The sequence below is a fragment of the Nipponia nippon genome, unplaced genomic scaffold (genome assembly GCF_047370975.1).
Source record: "Nipponia nippon isolate SJK-2023a ecotype South Korea unplaced genomic scaffold, ASM4737097v1 scaffold_9, whole genome shotgun sequence".
Taxonomy (NCBI): Eukaryota; Metazoa; Chordata; class Aves; order Pelecaniformes; family Threskiornithidae; genus Nipponia; species Nipponia nippon.
Window position 1 is genome coordinate 39,440,434 of NW_028262413.1, and position 23,890 is coordinate 39,464,323.

Sequence of the window (23,890 nt, forward strand, 5' to 3'; positions counted from 1 at the left end):
AGTGAATTGCTTGGTAATCTGTACTTGTCTGAATAGCAGGTATTTTGATTACCTCCAAGAGAAAAGCCATAAATTTAGGTATAACGAATGGAGGTCATGCGGACAGGTGGGCCCAGGAAAGCAGCAACCACCCATTCTGTAAGGGCTGTCCTCTGGGAGAGGATCTGGAAGTCCTGTGGAAGAATGACGTTGCATTTTTCTCTGTTAGTCAAGGCCAAAAGGCAAACTGTCTTGCTTTACTCAAGCAATAACATTCTCTCAAGCATGTGAAGCAAAGATGTCAAAAGTATGTCCAGCGCATTCATTGGAAACATCACCCAGAGCGGGCCAGCGTGGTGCGGTGGGATGGTGCTTTGAAGGAATACTTCATCCATGACAGGGGAAACTTGGCTCTGAATTAAGGACTGGAGCTGGCTCACCATTGGACTCTGCTCCCTACCTCGCTTCTGGGCATCTTGCTTAAAAGCACCCTGGCAGGGGCTGCTGTGCACTGCCGCTTTAAGGCATGCAGGCACTGCCAAAGCAGCACGTCCTCTCCACGGCTGGAGCACCAGGCGCAGGCAGCAATCCTCTGCTCAGCAGGGCTCGCTGCTCTCTACTTAATAACATTTGGCTGCTTATGAGACATCTGACCAGTGAGGTAAAGGCTTCCTTCTAGCGCGGCAGAGTTTCAGCTGGTGTGGGCAGCAGCTGCCACTATGGCAGCAGCAACGGGCTCTGCTGCAGCAAAAACTGCCAAGTCCTGCAAAAAGTATCGCATGGTGAAGCGACACGCTGGCATCTACACCTACCAGGAGCCACCCCACAGGTAAGAGATCTTCCTCTCTCCTGAAGTGCAAAGCTGCCTTAACCAGCACGAAAGTGGGATCTTGTCTTTTTGCTTTCGTTTAGAGGGAGTGTGGTAACACGGAATAGAGTGTGAGAAAAATCACTCTTCTCTCTACTTTTAGATGTATTTCAGACCTCTTTGTTTTTTTATTTTCATAAAAGTCATGTTTCATACTGCAACATAAACACTGTACATAAAACAGTGTACCTCCAAAGAGTTCAGGGTATAGCAGGGTAAGAAATCTCTCTATACTTTTCCTGTGTAGTTATACATTTCCCTCGAATGTCCCCTGTGACTGAGGGGACAGGACTGTGGACTGATGGATCAGTGGTCTGATGAAGTATCTCCTTTGAATGTTCTTACAAGACATGGTTTAGGTTATGATTTATTTCTAAGCGATTAAAAGGTGCTGCTTTTTCAGAAAAATTGCAGGGAACTTTCCCAACAAGTGCATAGCAATACAATTAGAAAACTTGCTAGCTGGTGGTTGTTGCAGTAGTTCAGATCTCATCTTTTCATTCCGGGGGCAAGAGTTGCCACAGGTTTTTAGACCTAAGCCTCTGCAAGAGTGAATGCTGCTGCTGTTTCGTATACAGTACCCTGTTTCAAACAGAGAACTGAGAGAGCTGTAGCATAGCAAATGTGGTGACAGCATCAGAAAAGATGATTTAATAATCATCCACAGAAATCTGTAGCAAAGCACTTAAATCTTTTTACAGGGACGAGTAATTCCTGGTGTGCGAGGTCCCACGCTCCCATCCCCCTCTGCAGGGAACAGGAACGAAGGGTGACCGCGTTCTAAGCATCTGTTCCCCCCATTCTAACAAGAAAATATTTTATCATTATTGGAATCAAAATAAAAGGCAAATACCACGTGGTGAATAAATGAATGTTAAGTGCTCTTGCTGGAAATGTTCAGACAGCACTTTGTTCCAGAAGAATCTACAGTGTCTTGCTAGCATGATGTACAAGCTGTATGGTTGGAAATGCTCGGAGAGGAAAGGCTGGGATTCGTGGTGGGGAGTGGGGATAATTTATGGCTGAGCAGCAAGCGGTGGGGAGGAAAAGAGGCGCATCCTGGAGATGGGGAAATCATCCAAATTATTCATCAACTTAAAAACAATAAGGTCGTGCGAGTTCCCTAGCTCACTGCTGTTATATTGCTCTAATAGGTTGGATCCTGTGCAAATCAACAGTTTGCTGGAGACCTGACTGGCAATAATTTGTCTTGTTTTTCCTCTCGTGGGGTGTGTGCTGGGCTGCCAGCAACTCAGATGATGATATCGGTGAAGAAAAGGCTGAAAGCCATGACCCAGAGCAGATCTTTCAGAACATCCAGTACCAGAAGGAGATTATGTCCAACATCCGCTGCCGGCCGTGGCCGATGAGGCAGAAGCTGAGGGCGCTCAGGTAAAGGCATTTGCACGGAAGCTTTTGGGCTCACTGACTGTGACAGTGCTTTCAGCCTCGGAAGTTTTTCAGTGTAAGCGGGAAGGGATTGCACACAGAAATGATTAAGAGCTGCTAGGAAAGCATGCCATGAGGATGCTCTGACAAGATCTGAGAGCTGGCTGAAGGCAGCAGCCTCCGGGTGGAAAGTCTGCAGGTGAAGTTGTCTCCTGTGCATGCCTGTGGCTCCCTTTAGTCACTGTACAGAAAAGAGAGCAAGAAATCACACTTTGGCTATTAACTATTAAAACAGTGTGTCAGCTATTCAGTGGTCTAAGGAAAGGCTGTTCGTAATGCTCAGTAATACATTTTTAAGCTAAATTGTTTCACTCTGTCCCGAAAAGGAAAAACAGTCTGTCATTTTCAAAGTAATTGCACACGACGATTGCAGGGTATAAGAATAGAAGCTGGTCGTAACCTTCAGGTAATATATTGTAAATGGCAATAAATACTGGACGCTTGTAGGTTTAAAAGGTATGTTCAGTGTAGTCATGTCATGGTTTAACCCGGCAGGCAGCTAAACACCGCACGGCCATTTGCCCGCTCCCCCCCGCAGTGGGATGGGGGAGAGAATCCAGAAAAAGTAAGATTCGTGGGTTGAGATAAAGACAGTTTAATAGGACAGAAAAGGAAGGGAAGAAAATAGTAATAATAATAATGATGATGATGATGATGATAAAAGAATACACAAAATAAGTGATGCACAATGCAATTGCTCACCACCCACTGACCGATGCCCAGCCCATCCCTGAGCAGTGGCGCCCAGCCAGCTTTCCCCTAGGTTATCTGCTGAGCAAGACATCCCACGGTATGGAACATCCCTTCGGCCAGTTTGGGTCAGCCCCCCTGGCTGTGCTCCCTCCCAGCCTCTTGTGCACCTCCAGCCTTCTCAGTCGGTAGAGCATGAGAAGCTGAAAAGGCCGTGATTTAGTGTAAGCACTACTTAGCAACAACTAAAACACCAGTGTGTTATCAATATTATTCTCATACTAAATCCACACCACAGCACTACACCAGCTACTAGGAAGAAAATTAACTCTATCCCAGCTGAAATCAGGACAGGCAATAACATGTTTCACAACTTAAGATTGCAATTATTATATTCATAATTCCAAATTTACAATGAAAGAGTGGGTGCCTAACTCTTTGGGCCACCTGTCTAAATTGTGTCAGGTTTTTCACAGCATGATCTATTTGGGGCTTGCTTTATTTTTCCTTTTTATCTGGCATCTTAAAACCCTGCATGATGCTAGGATGGCATTTAGTCATGAGGAATCCCTACCAGCAGTAGAGCCCTTGTGTAATCTTGGAAGCAAAGAGAGATTTTTCTTTCTTAGGCAGAGTCTGTGCCTTGCTGCCTTCCTGCTCCTGTTGATGAGATTTTCGTGGTCCCCATCCATCTTCTGCTGAGGTCAAAGACTGCATAGGACCAGATGAACATGCACCTCTTTGCATGTTACAAGAGAGCTACACCATATTTGCCGAAGAGGTGTTAGCATCCACATAAGTCCAGAACTGTAATGGGAATCTTTTTACTTTACTCATTTAGGTTGTGCTATTTTAGAAAGACTTTGAATCAAAAGGACAGAGAAAAAAATTAGAGGACTAGAAAACTCTCCCTGCAGTCAAACTTCTGAATGCCAAGTTTTCTCACACAAAATTCTGAGTGGTTTGAAAGTGTCAGTAAAAATGTCAATAGGAAAAGAAAAAAGCTTTGCCTCGTTAAGGATTTTATGGTGAGAGTCCACAATAGTATTTCAGAGCATGGGACAACTTTGCTAGTTGTTGCTTGTGCAGAATAAGGGGCTCCGAGTAACGGGATCAATGTAAAATAAACTTCCACCTTCTTGTGCAGGCAGGCAAAGGAGATCGTGCTGAAGTATGAAGGGAGGCTCACGAGAACAAGAGGTTATCAAGCTGCTGGTGCAGAGGTACAGCTGCTTTTTCTTAAATTACAGGCCTTTTCTATACCAATAGTCATCGGCAGTTTTCATTCACAGAAGCGTATGCTTGCTGTGCAGTCCTGATCTCCGACTCAGCAACTCTGTAGAGGGAGGAAAAAGCAGTTAAAAGCTTCTTTTTTTTTTTTTTTTTTTTCTCTATTGTGAACTTAGTAATTACATTTTTGCAGACTAATTTGATGTGTTGAGGGATGGATGTCCTTCTGTTAATGCAGTTAAGCTTCCTTCTCAAATAATCTACAAATATTAATGCCTTATGGAGGGGGTGATGGGAATGGGATACCAACAACATGAAGTGAGTATTCTCTGAAGAGCTATTTCACCAGACTCTGGGGCCACAGTTCAGTAGTTTAGTATGAAAAATGTGTCTAGCTTTTAGTTTGGAAGACAATCCTACAATAGTTTATGGTAAATACACTCTTAAAGAAGGTTTTGCTTGCCTAATAATCATAGATCTGCTAAGATTAGATTCAAATTCTTTTTCCACCACTGAAAATAGACCCTGGCCCTAGTTGGTGGAAATTAATAACATGTAGGAAATTGTCCCTAATATGCAACTAACAGAGAAGAGATCTTCAGCCATCTAAGCAGTCAAGAATATTTTTGTCATCATAATGAGTAGACTTTTAATGAGTAACTTAATTCAAAAAGGCAGGGTGGTAACAGTAATATGGAACACCATGTATTCACATGACCAAGTGAAAGGCTGCACATATATCTGTTGTTCTGTTATGTTGGCCCACAGCAAAGGTCAAAAGTACTACTTTCCAAGGTAGCAAAGAGTAATTTTGCCTTGTTCTTTCTTTGTGTGTGTGGCAAATGCAGTGGAAATAGGATGCTGTTAAAATAAATGCTGTTTTTTGCCTTTGACTTGAGCAGAACTAGGATGTTACCTAGAAAGAGAATTGTGTGCTAAGGGTCTGCAATACATGTCAGTAAATCAGCGATTGGGCTCATTACTTGTTCATATTCCCCTTCCTGTAACAAAATCGAGGCTTTCATCTTAGAGTTCACAATGATTAAAAGTTCGTATCTAATCTAATTGTCTCTACTGTGTGTATTTGCTTGAAAATATTCAGCACGGGATATAATTCAGCGGTTAATTAGCACCACTCATTATCTGTCGGGGAACTGTATTCTTTTTTCCTAGCACAAATTAGGGAATATAGCCTTTACATCCGGGCTAAATTCAGCAAATGCAACAGAATGAGCTCCATTTTTTTTTCTAACTGGAAGGGCTTCATTTTCACATATTTTCTCAGAAAATAGCATGGTGACCAAGGAGACAAAAATCGTAGCACAGCAAAACAAGCACTACATCATCAAAATTAAGAACTCAGTGGTTGAACGTGTGCTAAGAACAAAATGCAGCTGTAAGTGTGTAAGTTTTTAAGTAAGTTTTTAAAACTGGCAAAATACAAACTATTCATAATTGGACAATCCATTCATGCTGCTATTTATGAAAATTGAAGTCAAAATACCTTTTACTGTTTTGACATGGAAAACATTTTTGCTTCTCGGTTCAATTATTTTATATTTGTACTGTATTTTTTCACATTTGCAATTAATGCCAGATGCCCATACTCTGGATTCTAAGATTACAAATTATCTGTTCAGGTACACAGTAGGCAGGAAAAGAGGTGATAGCTATCTAATTATTATTTAAAAAAAATACTACTCCCACATGGACAGCTTTGTATACTTTGTAAATCCACAGTAGAACTGGCAGAAGCTGTTAGATTCCTTTCTCAGCCTCGTGAGCTCTGTTTTCAAATGAAAGTAGCAATCCCAGCAATTCCCATGCAATTCACAGCATCTACAGTATCTACAGTCTCTTTAATTAAAATACTCCCTGTTCATGCAACAGAATACCTATGCCACCATAAAAATTAATTAACTTCAGCCAAAGAGATTGATGATATATTCAGTAATTAAAATGTTATTTACTTCTCTTTGGTTTTAGGAGATTAGATTACATGATATAATATTGACACTGCTGCTGACTAAAATATGGGGGGGTGTTAATATCTAGCTGTACTAAAAATACTTTATAATGCACAATATACAAATATTATTTTTCTGTTGATACTGTGAAGTTAGAGCTCTAATTCAACAAATCGAAAACTGCACTCAATTTTGCATATGCAGATTTTGTTTCTTTTCCCATATGTGTATGCACACCCCACTGCATGCAGGATGATGCTTTCCTCCGACCATCCAAAAAATGGAGATTAAATAAAGACTCTGCAAAACATAACCACAGGTTTTCTGCAGGTGTCAGCTGTAATACACAGAGCTGAGAATATAGTCGTCGAATTTCCTGCTGTTGAATATTAAAGCTTATTTCTCCTCTAAGAAAAACTGGCATTATGCTTCTCTGAAATTTGAAGTTAGTTGTCTGTTCATTTGTTTGTCCTAGAAATCAAATTTATTATGTGTAGTGCAGCGGGATTCCCTCATAAATTACACAGAGGGTAGGCGTCCCGGCAGTACCCGACTTGGATGACTTCTGCTGCCTGGAGCTGCTGCCTGGCCCTTCTCTGCTGTTCCTCCCCTCCACAGCCCCCCAACTGTGGAGAAAGCAACAGGGAATGGCACCCGTTGCCTGCCTTCTGTGGGTTCCTCACGGTCTTTGTGTGCAAAAGATGTAGATTGGTGGCTCCTGACTGTACCCGCAGAGGTGTATAAAGGGTGCTCTGTCTCATCTTTGTTGGCATTTGGCTGGTAAACAGAGTCAAGGACTCCTGTGCCCCCCATGTTTTGTGTGCTTCTAAAACCCACCATGGTTTGCTTTATCCCCCTTCCCCACAGACATGCTCTAAGATTTTATTAACTAATGTTTGTCATATTTCTTGTGATACAAGGTGAAAGAGACATGAGCAAAATGTTCTGCATTTCTATTTTTACTTTTTTTACATGCAGAAGTGTCATATTTTTCATTTCTGTGCTTTTTTTCTCAGCTTTGGAGGAAGTTTATTCGACTTGCATATAATTTTGTGGTCATCTTTATTCCTTGGGAAATGAGAATAAAGAAAATTGAGAGTAAGTATAAAGATTTAATGGTATTAAACACTAAAGCACTTGCTAAAATGTTGGGTCTTAGGTTTACTTTTGAATTACCAAATGAAATAAATAATATTTGGGACAAAGAGTTAAATGCAAACTTTCAGCAGTGACGTTTTCATTTAAAACTTTGCTTTTTCTTCTTTTCCTGGTGCCTTAGACACTGCATAGTTCTTATTTATGGTCTTAGTCGGGGGTAACTTTTACAAAGTCAAATTTGTCCCGTTGTGGTTCTGAAAATGCAGCAAGATTTGGTTATAGTTTATCGCAGTCCACGGGGCAGCATTCTTGGGCCAACATCCCCAGATCTGCCCAGGGTGAAGTGTGGTTGTAACCTGTGTCACCAGCTCTTGAGTCTTTGAATTGAATTAAAGCAGCCCTTAACATTACATCAGCAGTCAGGTCATACCTCTGTGCTTCAGCGGCAAAGGCAAATGGATGCATGATGTCACCCAACACAGCAGCTTCTTGTGTAAATGCTGCTGGTAATCGTGAGACTTCCCCAACAGTTTGTGTTGGAACTATATTTTCCTTACAGATGTGTTAACATTTTCTCTACTTTGCTGTATGCCCTGCATGCATAAGAAAGGTTTTTCTTTTGTTTTATTATTCAAATAATACTTCATGAATAAATAATATGAGCTTTTATAGACTGTGTAGCTCAGATAACTATTTTCTGTGGTTTAAGGTCATTTTGGGTCTGGAGTTGCCTCTTACTTCATCTTCCTGAGATGGCTATTTGGAATCAATATTGTACTTACGATAATGACAGGAGCATTTGTAGTCTTACCAGAGGTAAGAACGTGTTAATATTTACAGAAAAATGCTTACTGTTGCACTTTCCTTTCTGAATTAAACAAATGCCACTCTTAAAGGCATATATCCATTTGAAATATACACTTGAAAATTAATTATTTAAAATAAATCCCACTATTAAGAGGTTTTTTTCCTGCCAAAGGATAAGAGATTTTTGCTATTAGTGTTATAGATGACATTTTGTCAACGTGGTACTAATGCTTTTACAGAATATATTTGTATCCGATTACTAAAATGGAGAAAGAAATCCTAAAAGCTGTAGTTGGTGTTGAGTACGCTCAAGTCCTGTTAGTGTCATTTACAGGCAGAAAAACACAACATGCCTCTCCAGACTCTGGATCATTGTCCATTAGAAATCATTTTCTAGAAGTTCTGAACAGCCACAACTTTGTTTAGTTCTTGCATGCAAGTAAGGCTATTTGTTAACTTCGTTAAATTATTCATAAATATTATTTTGCCTCACCTAACCTGTGCTTTAATAACGTTATCAGAAAACATGGGAATATCTGATTTTTCTTCTCATTGGTTAAAGTAAAAAAAAAAAGTAAGTACCCCCAAAACAAACAAAAAAGTAAACTGAAATAAAAAGGTATTCACTTTAATTTTTTACTTTTTTAAGGAAGAGCAGATTTAATCTTGAAAGACTATTTTGAGATCAAACTCTGTCATACTTAATTTAAAAATGTTTAAATTAAAACAAACATTATTTTTAAAGCTATTTTGTTAATGGTATCCGTTTATCTCTCTTTTCATTTCTCAGTCATTTCGAAGATGTCTACAGAGCACTAAATTTCCTCATAGGTAGACCACAGATAGCAAAAAAACCCATCTGGTTTAGTGGAAAATGAATGCAGGATTTTTCCTAGAGTTTCTAGTTTAGGACAAGGAACGACCCAATACTCGCTGTCCTGATAGTATCATCCATGCGGGTAGCTCTTGGTGGGTTCTGCTGTGCGGCCCCAGGTCAGAGGGGCTCGCACAGCTCCTGAGACCTTCCCTTTCTTTCCCAGCTACTGGCCGGCGCACCGTTCGGCAGCACAGTCAGCAAGACCATTCCCAAGGAGCATATTGCATCTGCTCAAGACCTGGACACCATCTGGTCACTAGGGGCAAGACTAAAACCACTCTTTATTGTTTCACTGTCTCTCTTCTGTTGTAATCAGTAGTTACTGCTCTTACTTACGGGCTCTGGTCTTTGCAGGGCTACCTCCAGTACTCTGTTTTGTTTTATGGCTACTACGGTCGTGACAGGAAGATTGGGAAAGCTGGATATCGGCTGCCTCTTGCCTACTTCCTTGTCGGAATGGCAGTGTTTGCTTACAGCTTCATCATTCTCTTAAAAAAGTAAGAATTCCCATTTATTGCTGTTCATAAGCTTCTGTGTTCAGGCAATCGTTAATGGTGTATTTATCCCATTTCCGCTGTGTTTATTCTGCATAGTTTTATTGATCTGTTCAAGTCTGCTAATATCAGGGAGGCAGGTTGAGTTTAATTCTAGCTTGCTCTTTATCTTGCTATCATTTATGTTCGCTCTCTCTTCAGTTTCCCAGTCTATAAAAGGAGGGCAGCACAGAAGATGATCTGTGTGTTTTGTGTTTGTATAGTGTAAGGTCCAACACTCATGGAAGTCCTTTCTGTTTTCCTCTTTATACCTCTAAGAGGTATAAATATTGCTATGACAGAAATTTATATTCTGTGTAATGCTTTCAGCATTATTATTCCCATCTATTGAAATACAAATATAAAAATTCCATTCTAGATGTAATAGGATTTGCATTGTTTCAGCCGGTATGTGGCATCCTGCTCGAATGTAAGCTTCATTTCTTTGCTGTTGAAGGGCCAGGGGTGGGAGTTACTTAGCAGACAGAGCAAGACTGCTAGCACTGACCATAAATCCAGGAAGGTGCAATGCATGGAGAGGGGCCAGGTCACTCTATCCTCTCCTGATTTGCTTTCCCTTCCCTTCTGGGTACCTATTTAACGGGCACAGTGCAGTCCAGGGACGTTTTTAGCACTGCCTGTAATAACTCTCAGTTTTGAAGCTGAACCTTCCCTTTTCATTTACTTTTATTCTACCTGCCGGTTTGTGCCAAGGGTCACTGATATGTTTGACGCTGATGTACGCATCTGCAGCTTCTGGATATGATTGGCTCTTCTCCTTCTGACTTAGTTCACTGACTCTTTGCTTAGCTGCTTACAGTTCCCCTTTTAACATTGTCCTTTTGGATGCCCTTTATTTCACAAACTATTAATCTTAATTTCATTTCTTACACTTTGCAATATTCTGCCATCTTGCCTATCTGAGATGAGTAGGTGGGGTTTTCTTTCTTTTTCCCAAGGTCTGTAAAATGGCACTGCGTTTCTATTTGACAATAACATATATTTTGAGGGTGAAAACAATACAGAAAACAAACAGATCTTGTGCATGATGGCTAGTTTTGCCAAAATAGCTTGTAATCACAGTAACAGTGATCTTAGCAACAGTATCTTCCAGCTGGATCCTACCTGGAGACCGTAAAACTGAAAAATGTTTAAGTCCACAGCTCTAGTGAGATTTATTTGCTTTATTTGTCAGCTATAAAGAATGTAAATATCAAAATGCCCTTCCACAGTGAGTCACTTCTGCACTAGAACAAAAGTGAAGTTAATGCTCTGAACTTCACCCTGGTTTGTTTTCTTCAGAAAGCTGCCAACAATGACACTAATTGCTGCAAACTTTTGGTGGTTCTAAAGGCATAGACATCTGAAAACTATGAACCAAACCAGTGATTTCCTTCATATTCATCTTGACGTGTTAACAACAGTTGAATATTTGTTATTTTTTACAGAATGGCAAAGAACTCAAGAATGAGTTTAGCAAGCGCCTCTGATGAAAATTACACTTTCTGTTGGAGACTGTTCTGTGCTTGGGACTATTTAATAGGAAACCCCGAGGCTGCAGAGAGCAAAGCTGCTGCCATAGTTAATAGCATTAGGGTGAGCAACTGACATTCAAATTATTTAGAGTTGATTTGTTTGTTATCTGTAAGCTATGTAAGTCTTTCCTCTCATTCCCTTGCATTTCCTATTGTTTTTTGGTATTCGTTTACAGATCTATTTGCCTAGGGGAGGGCTGGTATCGCATCTCTGTGTGGTATTGCAGTCACATCATACTTGCTGACACTGTCATTCTGTCCCAGCAAGGCCATTGTGTTCTCCTTCGGAAGAGTTTTATTTAATGCCACTGCATGTGTGACAAGAAGTTAAATAACTAGAAACAAATCTGCTTGTGATGCAATTTCATTGAGTAACAGACCAAATTCATATTAACAATGTGAAAGCATTCATTTATTTCATCTCTCCATAACAAATGAGACATCTTACAGCTCTCTCAATATTAGAAAATTACTTTAAATACAAATGTTTTCCATTTAGAATTTAAGAACAGATGTGGTTTTCATCAGAAGTAATTTATTTCACAAATTTGGTGTATTCTCATTAAGTCATGGAACAAAATTACTTCAAATTATGTCAAGGATAAATGAATAAGCTATGATATTTAGTTATTTCAGTGACTGAGGATAACTTTTGACAGTTCTGTATTATATTACTGACACATGGATCCTGTAGGCATGTCCTGCAAAAAGATCTGGTAGTGTAAACCTCTGGTTGTACCCCATTGAACATGCATGACAGAAAGTGCACAAGTATTTGCTTACTGTCTATTTGTTTCTCAGAAATCTCCTTCACTATTTAAGCTCACTTATCACTCCTAAAAAGCTGTGCAGGACAGAGAGGTGTTTATCTGCTTGCACTTCCAGGATGTGAAGTTTTTTATTAGTATACTTGATACCTTCTGTGAAAGATATGTGCGTTATTTTTCTAAACACTATTAAAATGACAATGCTGTGTTTCTTTCAAGGAAGCTATATTGGAAGAGCAGGAAAAGAAGAAAAGCAAAAACTTGTATGTATATAAGATCAGAGATACTTTTCAAAGCACTGTTTCAATGCAGACAGCAGTGCTAATCTGCTTGTCTCGTACTTCTGAAAAACATTTTAGAAAAGACCCCTGGTGCCATAAGACAACCTACTGTATTGGCTGTGTCTTATTTTTTTCTCCCAGGGCAGTGACTATAAGCTTAAGAGTTATTGCAAACATCCTTGTGCTTCTCTCGCTTGCTGGAAGTATTTACATCATATACTTTGTTGTGGATCGATCCCAAAGGTTAGAGCGCACCAAAAAGGAATTGACTCTTTGGGAAAAAAATGAGGTACACTGTCTTTATGCCACCTCTGTGTTAGAAGCAGGATCAGTGTCTCAAGGCTCTCTGTAGCAACACTGTGTACTGAGATGTAAATGTCAAGAGATGAGCCAGGAGAAATGAGGAACGGGAGGGCAAAGTGGCGGTTACCTGGATCTGCCTTCGCACGCTTGCTCCCTCTGCTCTGCAGCAAGGTCTTAGCAGAGCTGAGTGGGCAGGGGGATGCTGCAGGTCCTCATTTCACAGAGACTGCAGTTCTAACTGGCCCCTATTTTGTGAGAACAAAGCATAAACTCTCCTATCACTTACAAATCTACTTTTGTGCCCATGACTGAGCTGAGCGAACACTGGACCAAGGGACTAGAAAGGGATCAGCTTTGACAATAGCTATTGATTTCAGCTGGGGGATAGTGAACGTTCTGTGAATATTTCCATTCAGAGGAACGAGTGGACACTGAGAGTAGGAAGTGAATAGGTATGGAGAAGCTACTCATCTATTTCAGAGGAAGATGCTGGCTTCATATTTCCCACGTTAAGTTTTTATTTTAATTAATAAAGTAGTAACTTTAAAGTTACAATGTCTGGAGCAAAGATTCCTGAGTGGTATTCCAGAACTATAATTTTGGATCATACTACTGTTATTACTAATGTCAATAATAACTTTTTAAAGCCTCTCCTCCAAGAAAAGCAATGACCAAAGCATGTGCATCAGCAGTATTTCGATCAGCACTCGAGATACCACAGAAGATCTACATGAAAAGGTACAAAAATGCTGCATCTTTCTGTGCCGTAGGTAAGCGTAGTTGTGTCACTGATTACAATGATTGCACCCTCTGCTTTTGAACTTGTGGCAGCTCTGGAGATGTATCATCCAAGGACCACTCTTCGCTTCCAGCTTGCCAGGTATGGGCATTATGCAGTGTAGAAAACACGTGGGGAGAAAGGGAGGAAGAGGAGAGATGTGTTCTGGTCGTATGTTTTAGTCCAGCCAAACCAGAGCATGTATGAGAAGTCGATGGGATAACAATGCCGATAACCCGTATCTTCTTGCTTTCAGGGTTCTTGTTCTATACCTGGGAAACCTCTACAGTTTAATCATTGCTCTCCTGGATAAAGTGGACAGTATGAATGTCACTGTAAGTTTAACTTGATGTTTTCTGATGTGTAAAGCTAGCAGACTTTATAGATAGGATTCCATTTATTGTGATATATATGAAGTCAGATGAAAATTTGTTTGAAATTGATTAAAATATATTACAGTTTGATAGGATTGTAAAGTTAAGTTTAGTTTGTAATGTTCATTTACAACTACTTGTAGTTTTTTAGGATAACTGGATCCATTTGCCGATTTAACATGATAAATAGATTTCTCTAAAAAAAAAAAAAAAAAAAAGCCATCACTTTAGGCCAAATATTTCCAGCTACCTAAAATCAGCTTTCAGTACTGTCCTTACAATTCCACCTGATTCCGTATGTTGACAGCTACTTAACAGTCACCTATCTGCTGCTTGAAAATACATGAAGAAATGCCCCTATGTGTGTACGTCGTAGAAGGTACAGATATCTGCATGTACGTACAGTTGAAAAAGTAGCTTTTGGGACATTTATTATTTCAGGACCCTGACGTTAACAACGATGCAAGTAATTCTACCACCTTCTTAGCAACAAAAACTCCTTCTAAAGAAGACAATTTATCTACAACTATTCCTGATGTACAAATTAAGAGAAATGGCATTGTCACAGTGGAAGACAGTCGTACTCAAGGCTTGATGGTCTCTGACTCACTGGGTAACAAAACAGTTTCCTTTAACACCCAGAACCCACAGGATCAGTGCTGGGAGACGTATGTTGGTCAAGTACGTAATTCTTTTATTATGTCATCAACTTATTCCTAATCCACATTTGACATAAAATTAAAATCATATTGTGCTGTGTTCAGTTTTAGAGCTTTTCTTTGTATAAACTCCAGAATTTAGCTAAGGATTGTGTAGAAAGAGTAAAGGCTATGCAAAGTGATATGGCTGCAGATACAAGCTTTGTTTTTTGTTCAGTATCTACAATATATTTAGTGTTGTACAAATGTTCTTTTGCCGGGCTTCGGTCTCTGTCGTCAGCTCTGCACAGGCAGATCTCTACAGATGTGTGATACAGATCCTATTTTAATAGGATACATCCTATTAAACTCATACAGAGAAACATGACTATAAAGATGGAGAAGCAGTAACATGTACCCTGTGCAGATTCAGATTGCTGCCTGAATAGATGGGGATGCAGACCCGAGCCAAGCATGAGGTTGCATTCTTGGTCATTTGTACAATATCTCTGAAGTCTCTATTCATTGTGCCTCAGTAAGTCACTAGAGAATCAAGTGTTCTTCGCTTCTTCAGAGAGAAAGAGGGCAACAACAAAAGGTTTCAAAATACTGTCAGTCCGTGAGAATGGAGCCAGCTGGGTGGCAGCACCATGTATGCACGTTCCCAGAGTTAAATTGCAGAAAATCTCCAGACTCAATATGACACTTTTTGCTTCCCTACGTGTGAAGTGTACATCATTTGTGGCCTTTACTTTGAGTCACTAGCAGTGGCGCTAACACATAAAGAGAGACATTTTAACCACACAAAATTTAAAAAAAAGTAATTTGATCCCCATGTACTTTTGTCTCTGTCAGTGTTGCACTTATTTGTAAACTAGTGGCCTAGACATGATGCTAGCGTGCTCCTGACTTGCTGAGCTCCTTGTTCCAGAGTGAGCAATATTAAAGTTCTCGTTTGATTGCCTGGAGCAAAAGAGCCCTCCTAGGTTTATTAGCCTGACTTCTATTCTTGTATGCCCCTCTCCCTATTGCACAGTCATCAGAAAATTTTTAGAATCTGTGTTCATGGGTTTTTTGATCGTTTGTTTTTTCCCCAGAATGGGCTAGAGATGTTTGGAATTGAATTTTTCTATTTAATTGTACATTTTTAAAGCTCAATTAAATATAGGATAACCTCATTCATTTGTAAGCACTAAACAGGTCTCTTTTACGGCTTGATGATCTTACTGTCATTGGGTTTTGGTTTTGTATGAATAATAAGCATTTCTCATTGTGAAGCACTTGGCAAGTATGTATTACAACAGTCAGTATAATAAAGGATTGGGTACAATAGAAAAACCAACTCGTTTCAGGTTATCTAGATAAATTTTCAGAACAGTCATTAAAAAGAAAGCTTGAAGCCACCATGACGAGAGTTTTATTGCTGCAAGCAATAGAAGGCACACCAAAAGCTTGATTATATTTGTTGTCTTTGCTAGAACAAAGACAAGTAAGGGAAAAGTCAAAGAGCAAAAGCTTAAAAGGAAATAATTTATATATTCAAATCATATTTTATCAGGATATAAGCTTGAGCCAAAATACAAGTACAAATGCAAAAGAGCTATATGCAGTCCATTTGCTTCCAGAATGACTCAGTATGTGTCAACAATATGTATTTCAGGAGATGCTAAAGCTTTCAATTATCGACATGATTTTCACAGTTGCAAGCATCCTGCTAATTGATTTTTTCCGTGGACTGTGTGTCCGATATTTAAGTGATTGCTGGTGCTGGGATCTAGAAAGCAAGTTTGTAAGTACAGTCTTCATTTTATCAAACTAAGATGCTGAAGATGGGTAGGCTCCTTCCCTCAGTATTGAACACCCTTAAAGCCTTTCAACAGATAAATAATTTCTTGGTAGCATGCACCTACAAAGGCATAGCTCACACTGAGTTTAAATTGGAGGGCACAGAGTAAATGCTGAGGTTGGATGTTTTTCTCAAGCCTACTCGCATTGCTGTAGTGTAGAAATCCTAGTCTTTCCCAAAATGAGATCGTGGAGCAGTCCCAGAGTCAAAGATGAGACAGAGAACATGGAGTTGCTCCCTACATCCTCTTTTCTGTAGCTGTAGCATCGGTCCATAATGTAGATAGTGGTCCAAGAAACAATAACCAAAAGCATATAGCCCTTTACGAAAATTACGGTGAGTAATATTTGGTTAGCAAGAAGCTGTTGGCATGAAAGGCCGAGGACTGTTCTTTGTCCTTAACTAAAGAAGTGAAGTAAACTAGAGAGGAATTAGTTTATTTAATCCCCTGCTGCAGAGCAGGTTTTACTGTGCTCCCACTGCCTGCCAAAAGTTGGTATTTGATCTGGACATTTCAGGCTGTGCTGTCTGCAAACTGATTCAGTCAAATGCTTCTAATAAATGATCTGAAAAAAAGATTAAGATGAGGTATTCATCCTACACTGTGTTTCTTGTAGCCAGAATATGGAGAATTCAAAATTGCAGAGAATGTATTGCATTTGGTCTACAACCAAGGAATGATCTGGTATGTAGTCCATAAGTGATTTTTCTTGTCCTTTGTTGGCTGATTACTAAGTCAATCTGATGGTTTCTAATTAAACCTATTCAAGTAGGATATTGGTAATGCAGTCTTTTATCCTTTATTATAATAAGAGATAATCTATTGATAGTGAGCTGTTGTTTAGCCATTTTTTTTTTATATGTTCTTTTGCTATTAAAATTGCTTCTGGCAACACTGAGCACTGACCTGATATTATTTTTCCAGGATGGGAGCTTTCTTTTCACCTTGCTTACCAGCATTCAATGTTCTCAAGTTGATTGGACTCATGTACCTGAGAAGCTGGGCTGTGTTAACATGTAATGTACCACATCAGCAGGTTTTCAGAGCATCTCGGTTAGTCAAAATAAGAACAAAAGATAAAGAATAAATCAAATGCAGACAATTGAAATGTCTTCTGTGCATAGGAACAAAATGACAGGAGATTTTAGTTCTGAAAGCTGACCATCAAATTTGACAGTAATACTGTGATAGCAAAGGTCTGTGAGAAAAAAAAACAACATAGTTACTGAAAAACTGGAGGGTTTGTAAAGCAGGGTAGTTAAAGATATGCAAGAACTGAAAAATATGTCAGGGAATATTCCTAGACCAATATATGTGGCCTAACACAAATGCTTTATTTCCATACAAATCTGATTGAGCACAATAACCTACATGTGTTAACTCTTGCAAGTCCTATTTCTTGATGTTTCTATTGTCGAAAGCTATGAAGCATTTGCTTTTGCCAGTTGCACCACACAACAGATTTCTCCATTTTTCTTCTACCATGATGAATATCTTAATTGTTTACTCAAAATGGAAATCATTTAGGACATCTTTAATTCTTAAGCATTAGTTATTTCTAACATGTTTTGAAGATATTCAAGTTCTGCCACTGTTCTTTTTCTCCGCCAACACAACTGGGCAGTAAGGTCAGTTTTTATAGAAGGGTGCTATAAACCATTCTCCGGCTGCAGCAGTGGTATCTGGGAAGCAGTGCAAATAGGATTTTGATCATTAAGAGTCTGCTTAAACTGCCTCTGTTCAGACTTTCTAATCATAGCAGAATGATTTTGATCTTTCAGAAATGTAGATCTTGAACTTGTTAGGTAGACACAGACTTGCACCTTTTATGTTGCCTCTGTTTTTCTCTCTGATTAGTATCATCTGAAACATGTTACGCCTTCTTGCAGATCCAATAATTTCTACTTGGCCATGTTGCTGTTCATGCTGTTCCTATGCATGTTACCAACAATTTTTGCTATTGCCCGATATAAGCCATCTTTAAGCTGTGGACCCTTCAGGTAAGTTATAATGGACTAATGAAAATGGCAAAGATTTTATTTCACCCTCTCACAATATATTCATCAGGTTCAATAATACCTAAATTACTGATTAAAAAAAAAAAAAAAGTTGATAGGACAGTGTTTTTCTGCTGCCAGTGTTTTCCAGTTTAAGATTTAATTAGGTGAATACATCAACGTTCTGAGTGAGGCTCAACATTTTGCTTCATATACATGGCTCACTTATTTTATGTTTACATAATGTAATGTGCCACCAAGCAGGCTAGCACACATCACTGTCTTGTGTCTCAATTCAAGCACCCTCCAAGCCTGGCCAATGCTTTTGTGCTTTGAAAAAAATGTTAAAAAGCAAATAATGAACAAGTTGCTTTTAGCATTTTTTTTTTTCACTGTTCTGTTCCAAAGTGGTTTTGGATGAAACTCCTTGTTTAGTCAGTGCAACGCTGCTTAACAAATTGATGTACCTAGGATTTCTTACAACTTAATTTTACCTTCTTATTTTTTTGTCACTTCTTGTAGTGGACAAGAAAAAATATATGATATTGTTTCTGAAACGATTCAAAATGATTTTCCCACATGGTTCAACACAGTGATTACTTACATCAGCAGTCCTGTGGTTGTCCTCCCCGCACTCCTACTTTTATTGTAAGTACTTTGGTTTTCACAGGCAGGTTAAATGGGTTGTATTAATACTGGCCTTATCTCTGGAGAGTCAAATGTTGATACTGAGGAACAAACACTGCATTACTGTAATTTTATTAAGCATATCTGAAGAACACCCACCATATTGAATATATGGTATATAGATCAGACAGGAATGAGCGTATGTTAAAAAGACTGTCATCACATTTTCAAAAGGAATTTCTTGTTCTGGGATACTGTGTTAAAGCACGTTCACTATATTGTGTCAAGGCTTGCAGTGCTGCTGGTTCCACAAAGTTTTAAGACCCTTCTTCCCTCTCAGGAGCTCCTCAAATTAATTTTCCATTTCCTCATGGTCGTTAGTTTGGTTTATGACTGTGAACAGGGCTCAGTCTATCATTTAAATAAGCTACTCAGTCATCCTGATTTCTGACAAGATAAATCAATTATGAAGGTCTGCTCTTAAGTGTTAATGTAATATAACTTGCTGCAGACTTTCCAGTTGAAGTCCTTTCATACTCTAATTTCTAAATAATTGTTCACATACGGGAATTAATATTTACTTTGAGCTGTTTGAAATTCACTTTGCTTCTATGAAGTATCATTTTTCTTGCATGCACCTTTGTATCTTTTTTTTTCCCTGTAAAGTGCAGATGAATGCAGTGTCTGTCCCACCAGTGGGCTTTTCAGACAAATCAGAAAGACAGAAGCAATACTTCCTATTTGTAACTTTTTCCTCTAAGGTCCCAGCCACGTAAATATCCACATATTTACAAATTTAAGTAGATCTATTGACTACTTCAAAGTGATGCCTAAGCACATATGTAAATGTTTGTGGTATGAAGTCTAGCTATAAGACTTTACTTCATCTGAAAGCCAGTGTAATCCATTATGTCAGGCCAGATCCGATCTTGGCTGTGCCAGTGTAAACAAGGTGTTATTCCAGTCAGTCAACAAAATTACATTGGTATGAGTGTGCAAACTCAGCTGTAATTCTGGTGTCTCTGTTCTGTCACCTTGGACAGGGAAAAAAAGATGAGAAAATATTTATCAAAAATTTAGTTTTGAGCGTGTCCAGAATTTAAACAAAAAAAAAAAGCTAGAAATGCACCCAGGGTCACATGCACAATGAAAGGACCTGCAAAAAACACAGGCACAATTAGAACTGCTGTTAATTCTGTTTTCAGTGTCATTTCTTTCTTACATGTATGTTTGTTTGAAAGAAGGCTGTGATCCATTATCATGGTATAAAGGAAATGCTACAAAGCAGCAACTGAACCTGTGCATCGTTTTGGTGACCTATCCTAATCCTCAAAGAGAAAACTGTCAAGAATGTTTGAAGTGACTCATAATCACCTCTTTCACTTCTAGCATGCTAATCTATTACCTACAAAGTATTGCAAGATCATTAAAATTCACCAACAATCAACTGAGAATGAAGATCCAAACAGTAAGTACAGCGCAAAGCACGTTGACATGCAATTTGGTGGGTCTTCAGTAAAGTACTAGCCTAATTAAATCTCTAAAGTCACTTTCAGTGTTTCACAATGTAAAACTGATCCTGTATTTTTCATCCTCACACAGCAGTAGATTACGCTCTAATTCATAATAATTTACTGCTTCTCATTCTTCTGAATGTATTTTAGGAAAGAACTGAAGATAAGAAAAAGGTGGTTCAGATGGCAGTAGGTAAGTTGGTGAGCTTTAGAAATACCACGATTAATAAAGCATTTGGATGCAAACCCATTTTGATTTCTAATACACATAGGGAAGTTCAGCTACATTTAAAAAACTGTATTTCCTGTAGAGTCCTCCTTTTAGATGGTTTCTGAGCTCAGCCTGACTTAATCTTGGCAGCACTGAAAGACAAGGTGTGTAGTATATACCTAAATTCTGCTGGGATCTTTGGACTGGGTATTTTTCTGCTTTTACCACCAACAGGGCAGAACCTGGAAGGCATCTCTGATGACTCAAATCATGTCAGACCTTGCATAAAATTCAGAGGCTGGTAGGCAGAAGAGGAGGAAGGGAATGGCCCTTATTCTTTGACCTGAGATGGTTGACTATTTCATCAGCAATGAAAAGATTTCAGACTTAACTGTCTGCTGTGCCTGAGGGAATTTGAACCTGAACCTTGCACCTCTCAGATTTTAGCAATGAGAAACCACAGAAAGAATGCCACCCTTCTAATACCCCCCAGTGTTGCCAACCCAAAGAGAAGACATGATTCAGTAACCTTATTGCTAGGTCTTAATGCTACTGTGACCCTCTTATAGCTCTCTAGCGGTCACATAAATGGTGAAATACCTGATGTATAGCAATATGGTGATCAGGAGTGGTTTAAGGGCAACCCCTACTTGGGTTTCCTTTGTTACTGAAACCAAATTCAGCTTTTGGCTGTGACCAGCACAGCCACTGGAGCCAGTTTGCTGAATTAGGCCACCTTCATATTGGAAGTGGCGTACACTGGGAACTAAAACAGGGCTCTTGAAAAGAGACATTGGCTTATTGGCCATTTTGGATCCTACAGTGCAATGTCCAGTGTTTTTTCTATTTTCCCCAATACTACATCTGCCATGTACTGTAGCATGCCAATCCACCCCTTTCTCACCATATCTCCCAGTGTGACACCAGTTTCTCTTTCCTAAAGACAGTGGGGTTCTGTTAGCATTGGGTCCTCTGACTGAAGGGTGAATTTGAGCCACTGCATTTACACAGCAGCTTCTAAATTTAGAGACCTGGACCTAGTTCCCGTAATAATTTTTGTTTTCTAGCCAGAATCCAAAATCTGGATGGGAATGACAAGAGACCAGAGCCAGAAACTGATATTATCAGCCAGGAGTCTTCTGTTTGGTCCTCGACTCCCCGAAAGAATGGAAGCGTCTTGAACTTTGAATCTCCTGTGACCAAAGGCACCAGAATACAAACCATCTCCCAGTCTGTTCCCCAAACTCTGCCCTCAACTGATGTTGCAAGACCTGTCAACGCAACTCCCACAACTTCAACCTCTTTAACGCCAGCTCCCTCAGTATCAAGTGTACAGAAACCAAGAAACGATCACATCACAAACAGGCAAGACTGCTTTGGTTTCGAAATGGCATTTCTTCCAGCAGCTCCATGACATACCTGTGTTTATGTACAAAATAGCTGTGCATTCAGACTATCTGGAGCAGTAAAACAGCTGAAGAATTTTTTAAAAGCAGATTCATTCATGGGTACTCTTCAGATTGCTGGTAACAGCACCTCCTTAACTCTCCCTTAATTGAGACAGGATTATAAAACTTCTGAAATTATGCAGTTGGTGGAGTTTACACACACCTCAAGCAAAGCTTTTAAATACTAAGCTTCCCCTTAGGCATATAACTAAAATAGTTTGTGCAGGATACTGTTTCCATGAACAAGACAAACACAGTAAGTAAGAGCGAAGGAACTCTGTGCACAATGCCTGGGCATGCCTAGTTGTAGGACAACCAGTTTTGGACATCAGCAAACCAATGCTTTAAGCTACCTGTTGGTTTTCTTCCAAGTGATCAGACAAAGAGCATTTTTAAACAGTTCTCAGAATAAGAAGAAAACAGAATGGGAATGTACCTTGAGAGGTCAACTGTCTGGGGACAGGGAAGAACAAATACATCTCCAAATTTCTAGGGTATGTTTCTCAAACTGGTCCTAAAAATTTGGAACAATGGAGATTCTGTAATCTCCACCCTTACAATCTACTGTTTGACTGCCAGAGCAAGGAATTTTGTATATGTTTTAATTACATTAATAGAGAAGTGTGTATCTCAATGTTTCCTTCTTTTTTTTTTTCCCTTCCTAAAGGTACTCAAGCGTTGTGCATGGGAGTGCAAGCGAGCTCTGTAAAACAAAGCCCTACACACCAGTGACTTTCAAAAAGCACACTGAAGACGTTCATTCCGAGCCTCTCTTCAGAAAAGGCATTCGGCAGGTAAATCCAGATGCTTTTGGGGCAGGGGCTCCTGGTTTTGTGGGACGTAGGCCATATACTACCAGGTATTTTGTTGTTAATGAAAATGAGCCCCGCAAAAAATCGCTCCGTTCTACCTCCCGACTCCAAAGGCACTTCAGAAAGGATGAATCAGGAGACGTTATTGAGTTGTATCCACGCAATGTCAGAAGATACGTGGTTCGAACACCACACCAGATGTATTCCCCTCATCCCAGTGAAGATGAGGAAGATGAAGAGGAACTTGGGAGAGAATTCATGACCAGATCCCATCGCCCTCGCTCACTGTCTGATCTTCGCCCAGCACCACGATTTTACATTGGGGAACGTGCTGATGGCCACATTCTTATGAGCAAAGATCTAGCCAGAGTGCATTACAAATCCTGGGACAACGGTTTTGGGTTAGACCTGGACAGGCCTCCGTATGCTTACAAGAAAGTGCACCTGAACTATCCTGAGCCACGTGTGAAACCAAAAGCAAAGCAAAAGCTGGAGCAATCTCTAACAGAATCTGATTCCATTTCCATTGAATCCAGCAGTGATCCACAGAACAGCAGCAATGACCAGTACATCCAGGTCATTCATAGCAAGGAAAAGTATCCGAAACCCGGGACAAAACTCACCAAAAAGAAATCAAAAAACAGCATTGATCTAAATATGTCTGAGCCTAATGAACTGGTATGCTCAAATGTCTGAGAAGGTGCCCCAACCTTTTTGTGTTTCAAACAGGTGTACGTGCATTTGTTGTACTCGCTGTCTGACGTCTATTGGAATAACTATGACGTAGCCATTCGAGGTGGGAAAAGCATAGTTAGCCTTGTGTTTTACTGTTAACTGTACCTCGCTTTAATATCGCAACTGATACGTTGCAAAATTTGGAAGAGAAAATTATTCCAATGTATTACTTAGTGTTGTGCTGATAAAAAAGCAAAAATCCCACCTACTGGAAAAGCAAAACCTATGTACTTGGGGCACTTTAATTAAACCAGTAAGAAAATAAGTCAGATGAGGCTCTCTCTGTCTCTTTGACACAGTCACAGCTAAAGATGCTTCCACTGGATAAATTCAGCAGAAAATCAGCTTCCTACAAATAGAGTTACTATCTATAGTATAATTTATGACATCTTGACGTGCCTAGTTTGAATATGGTGTAGCTCAAACAAATTGGCTAATTCTGGTTAATTCCAGAGATTAGTGAGATTCTTTAGAGTATACTGCATGGGCAACTGGGTTATTTAATCGTAGCAATAGTATTCTAGA

The 23,890-nt window shown here is 39.5% G+C and overlaps 1 protein-coding gene across 2 annotated transcripts; it reads left to right on the forward strand.

Moving 5' to 3' along the window:
* The first annotated feature begins 627 nt into the window (after window positions 1-627).
* On the forward strand, window positions 628-23,663 carry TMC3 (transmembrane channel like 3). 2 transcript variants are annotated; one of them, XM_009470254.2, is made up of 22 exons: window positions 628-808; window positions 2,096-2,239; window positions 4,134-4,209; window positions 7,200-7,281; window positions 7,991-8,097; window positions 9,129-9,227; window positions 9,320-9,462; window positions 10,947-11,094; window positions 12,020-12,063; window positions 12,223-12,370; window positions 13,155-13,264; window positions 13,419-13,497; window positions 13,978-14,217; window positions 15,835-15,963; window positions 16,638-16,705; window positions 16,946-17,074; window positions 17,911-18,021; window positions 18,541-18,666; window positions 20,035-20,113; window positions 20,310-20,352; window positions 21,438-21,735; window positions 22,486-23,663. In XM_009470254.2, the coding sequence occupies exons 1-22, from the start codon at window positions 699-701 to the stop codon at window positions 23,324-23,326; spliced, it is 3,354 nt and encodes a 1,117-aa protein (XP_009468529.1). In that variant the 5' UTR covers window positions 628-698; the 3' UTR covers window positions 23,327-23,663. The 2 variants fall into 2 exon arrangements, with proteins under 2 accessions (XP_009468529.1, XP_087600043.1); XM_087743917.1 differs by lacking the exons at window positions 628-808; window positions 4,134-4,209 and having other exon boundaries at window positions 2,106-2,239; window positions 9,129-9,217.
* Window positions 23,664-23,890: the final 227 nt, after the last annotated feature.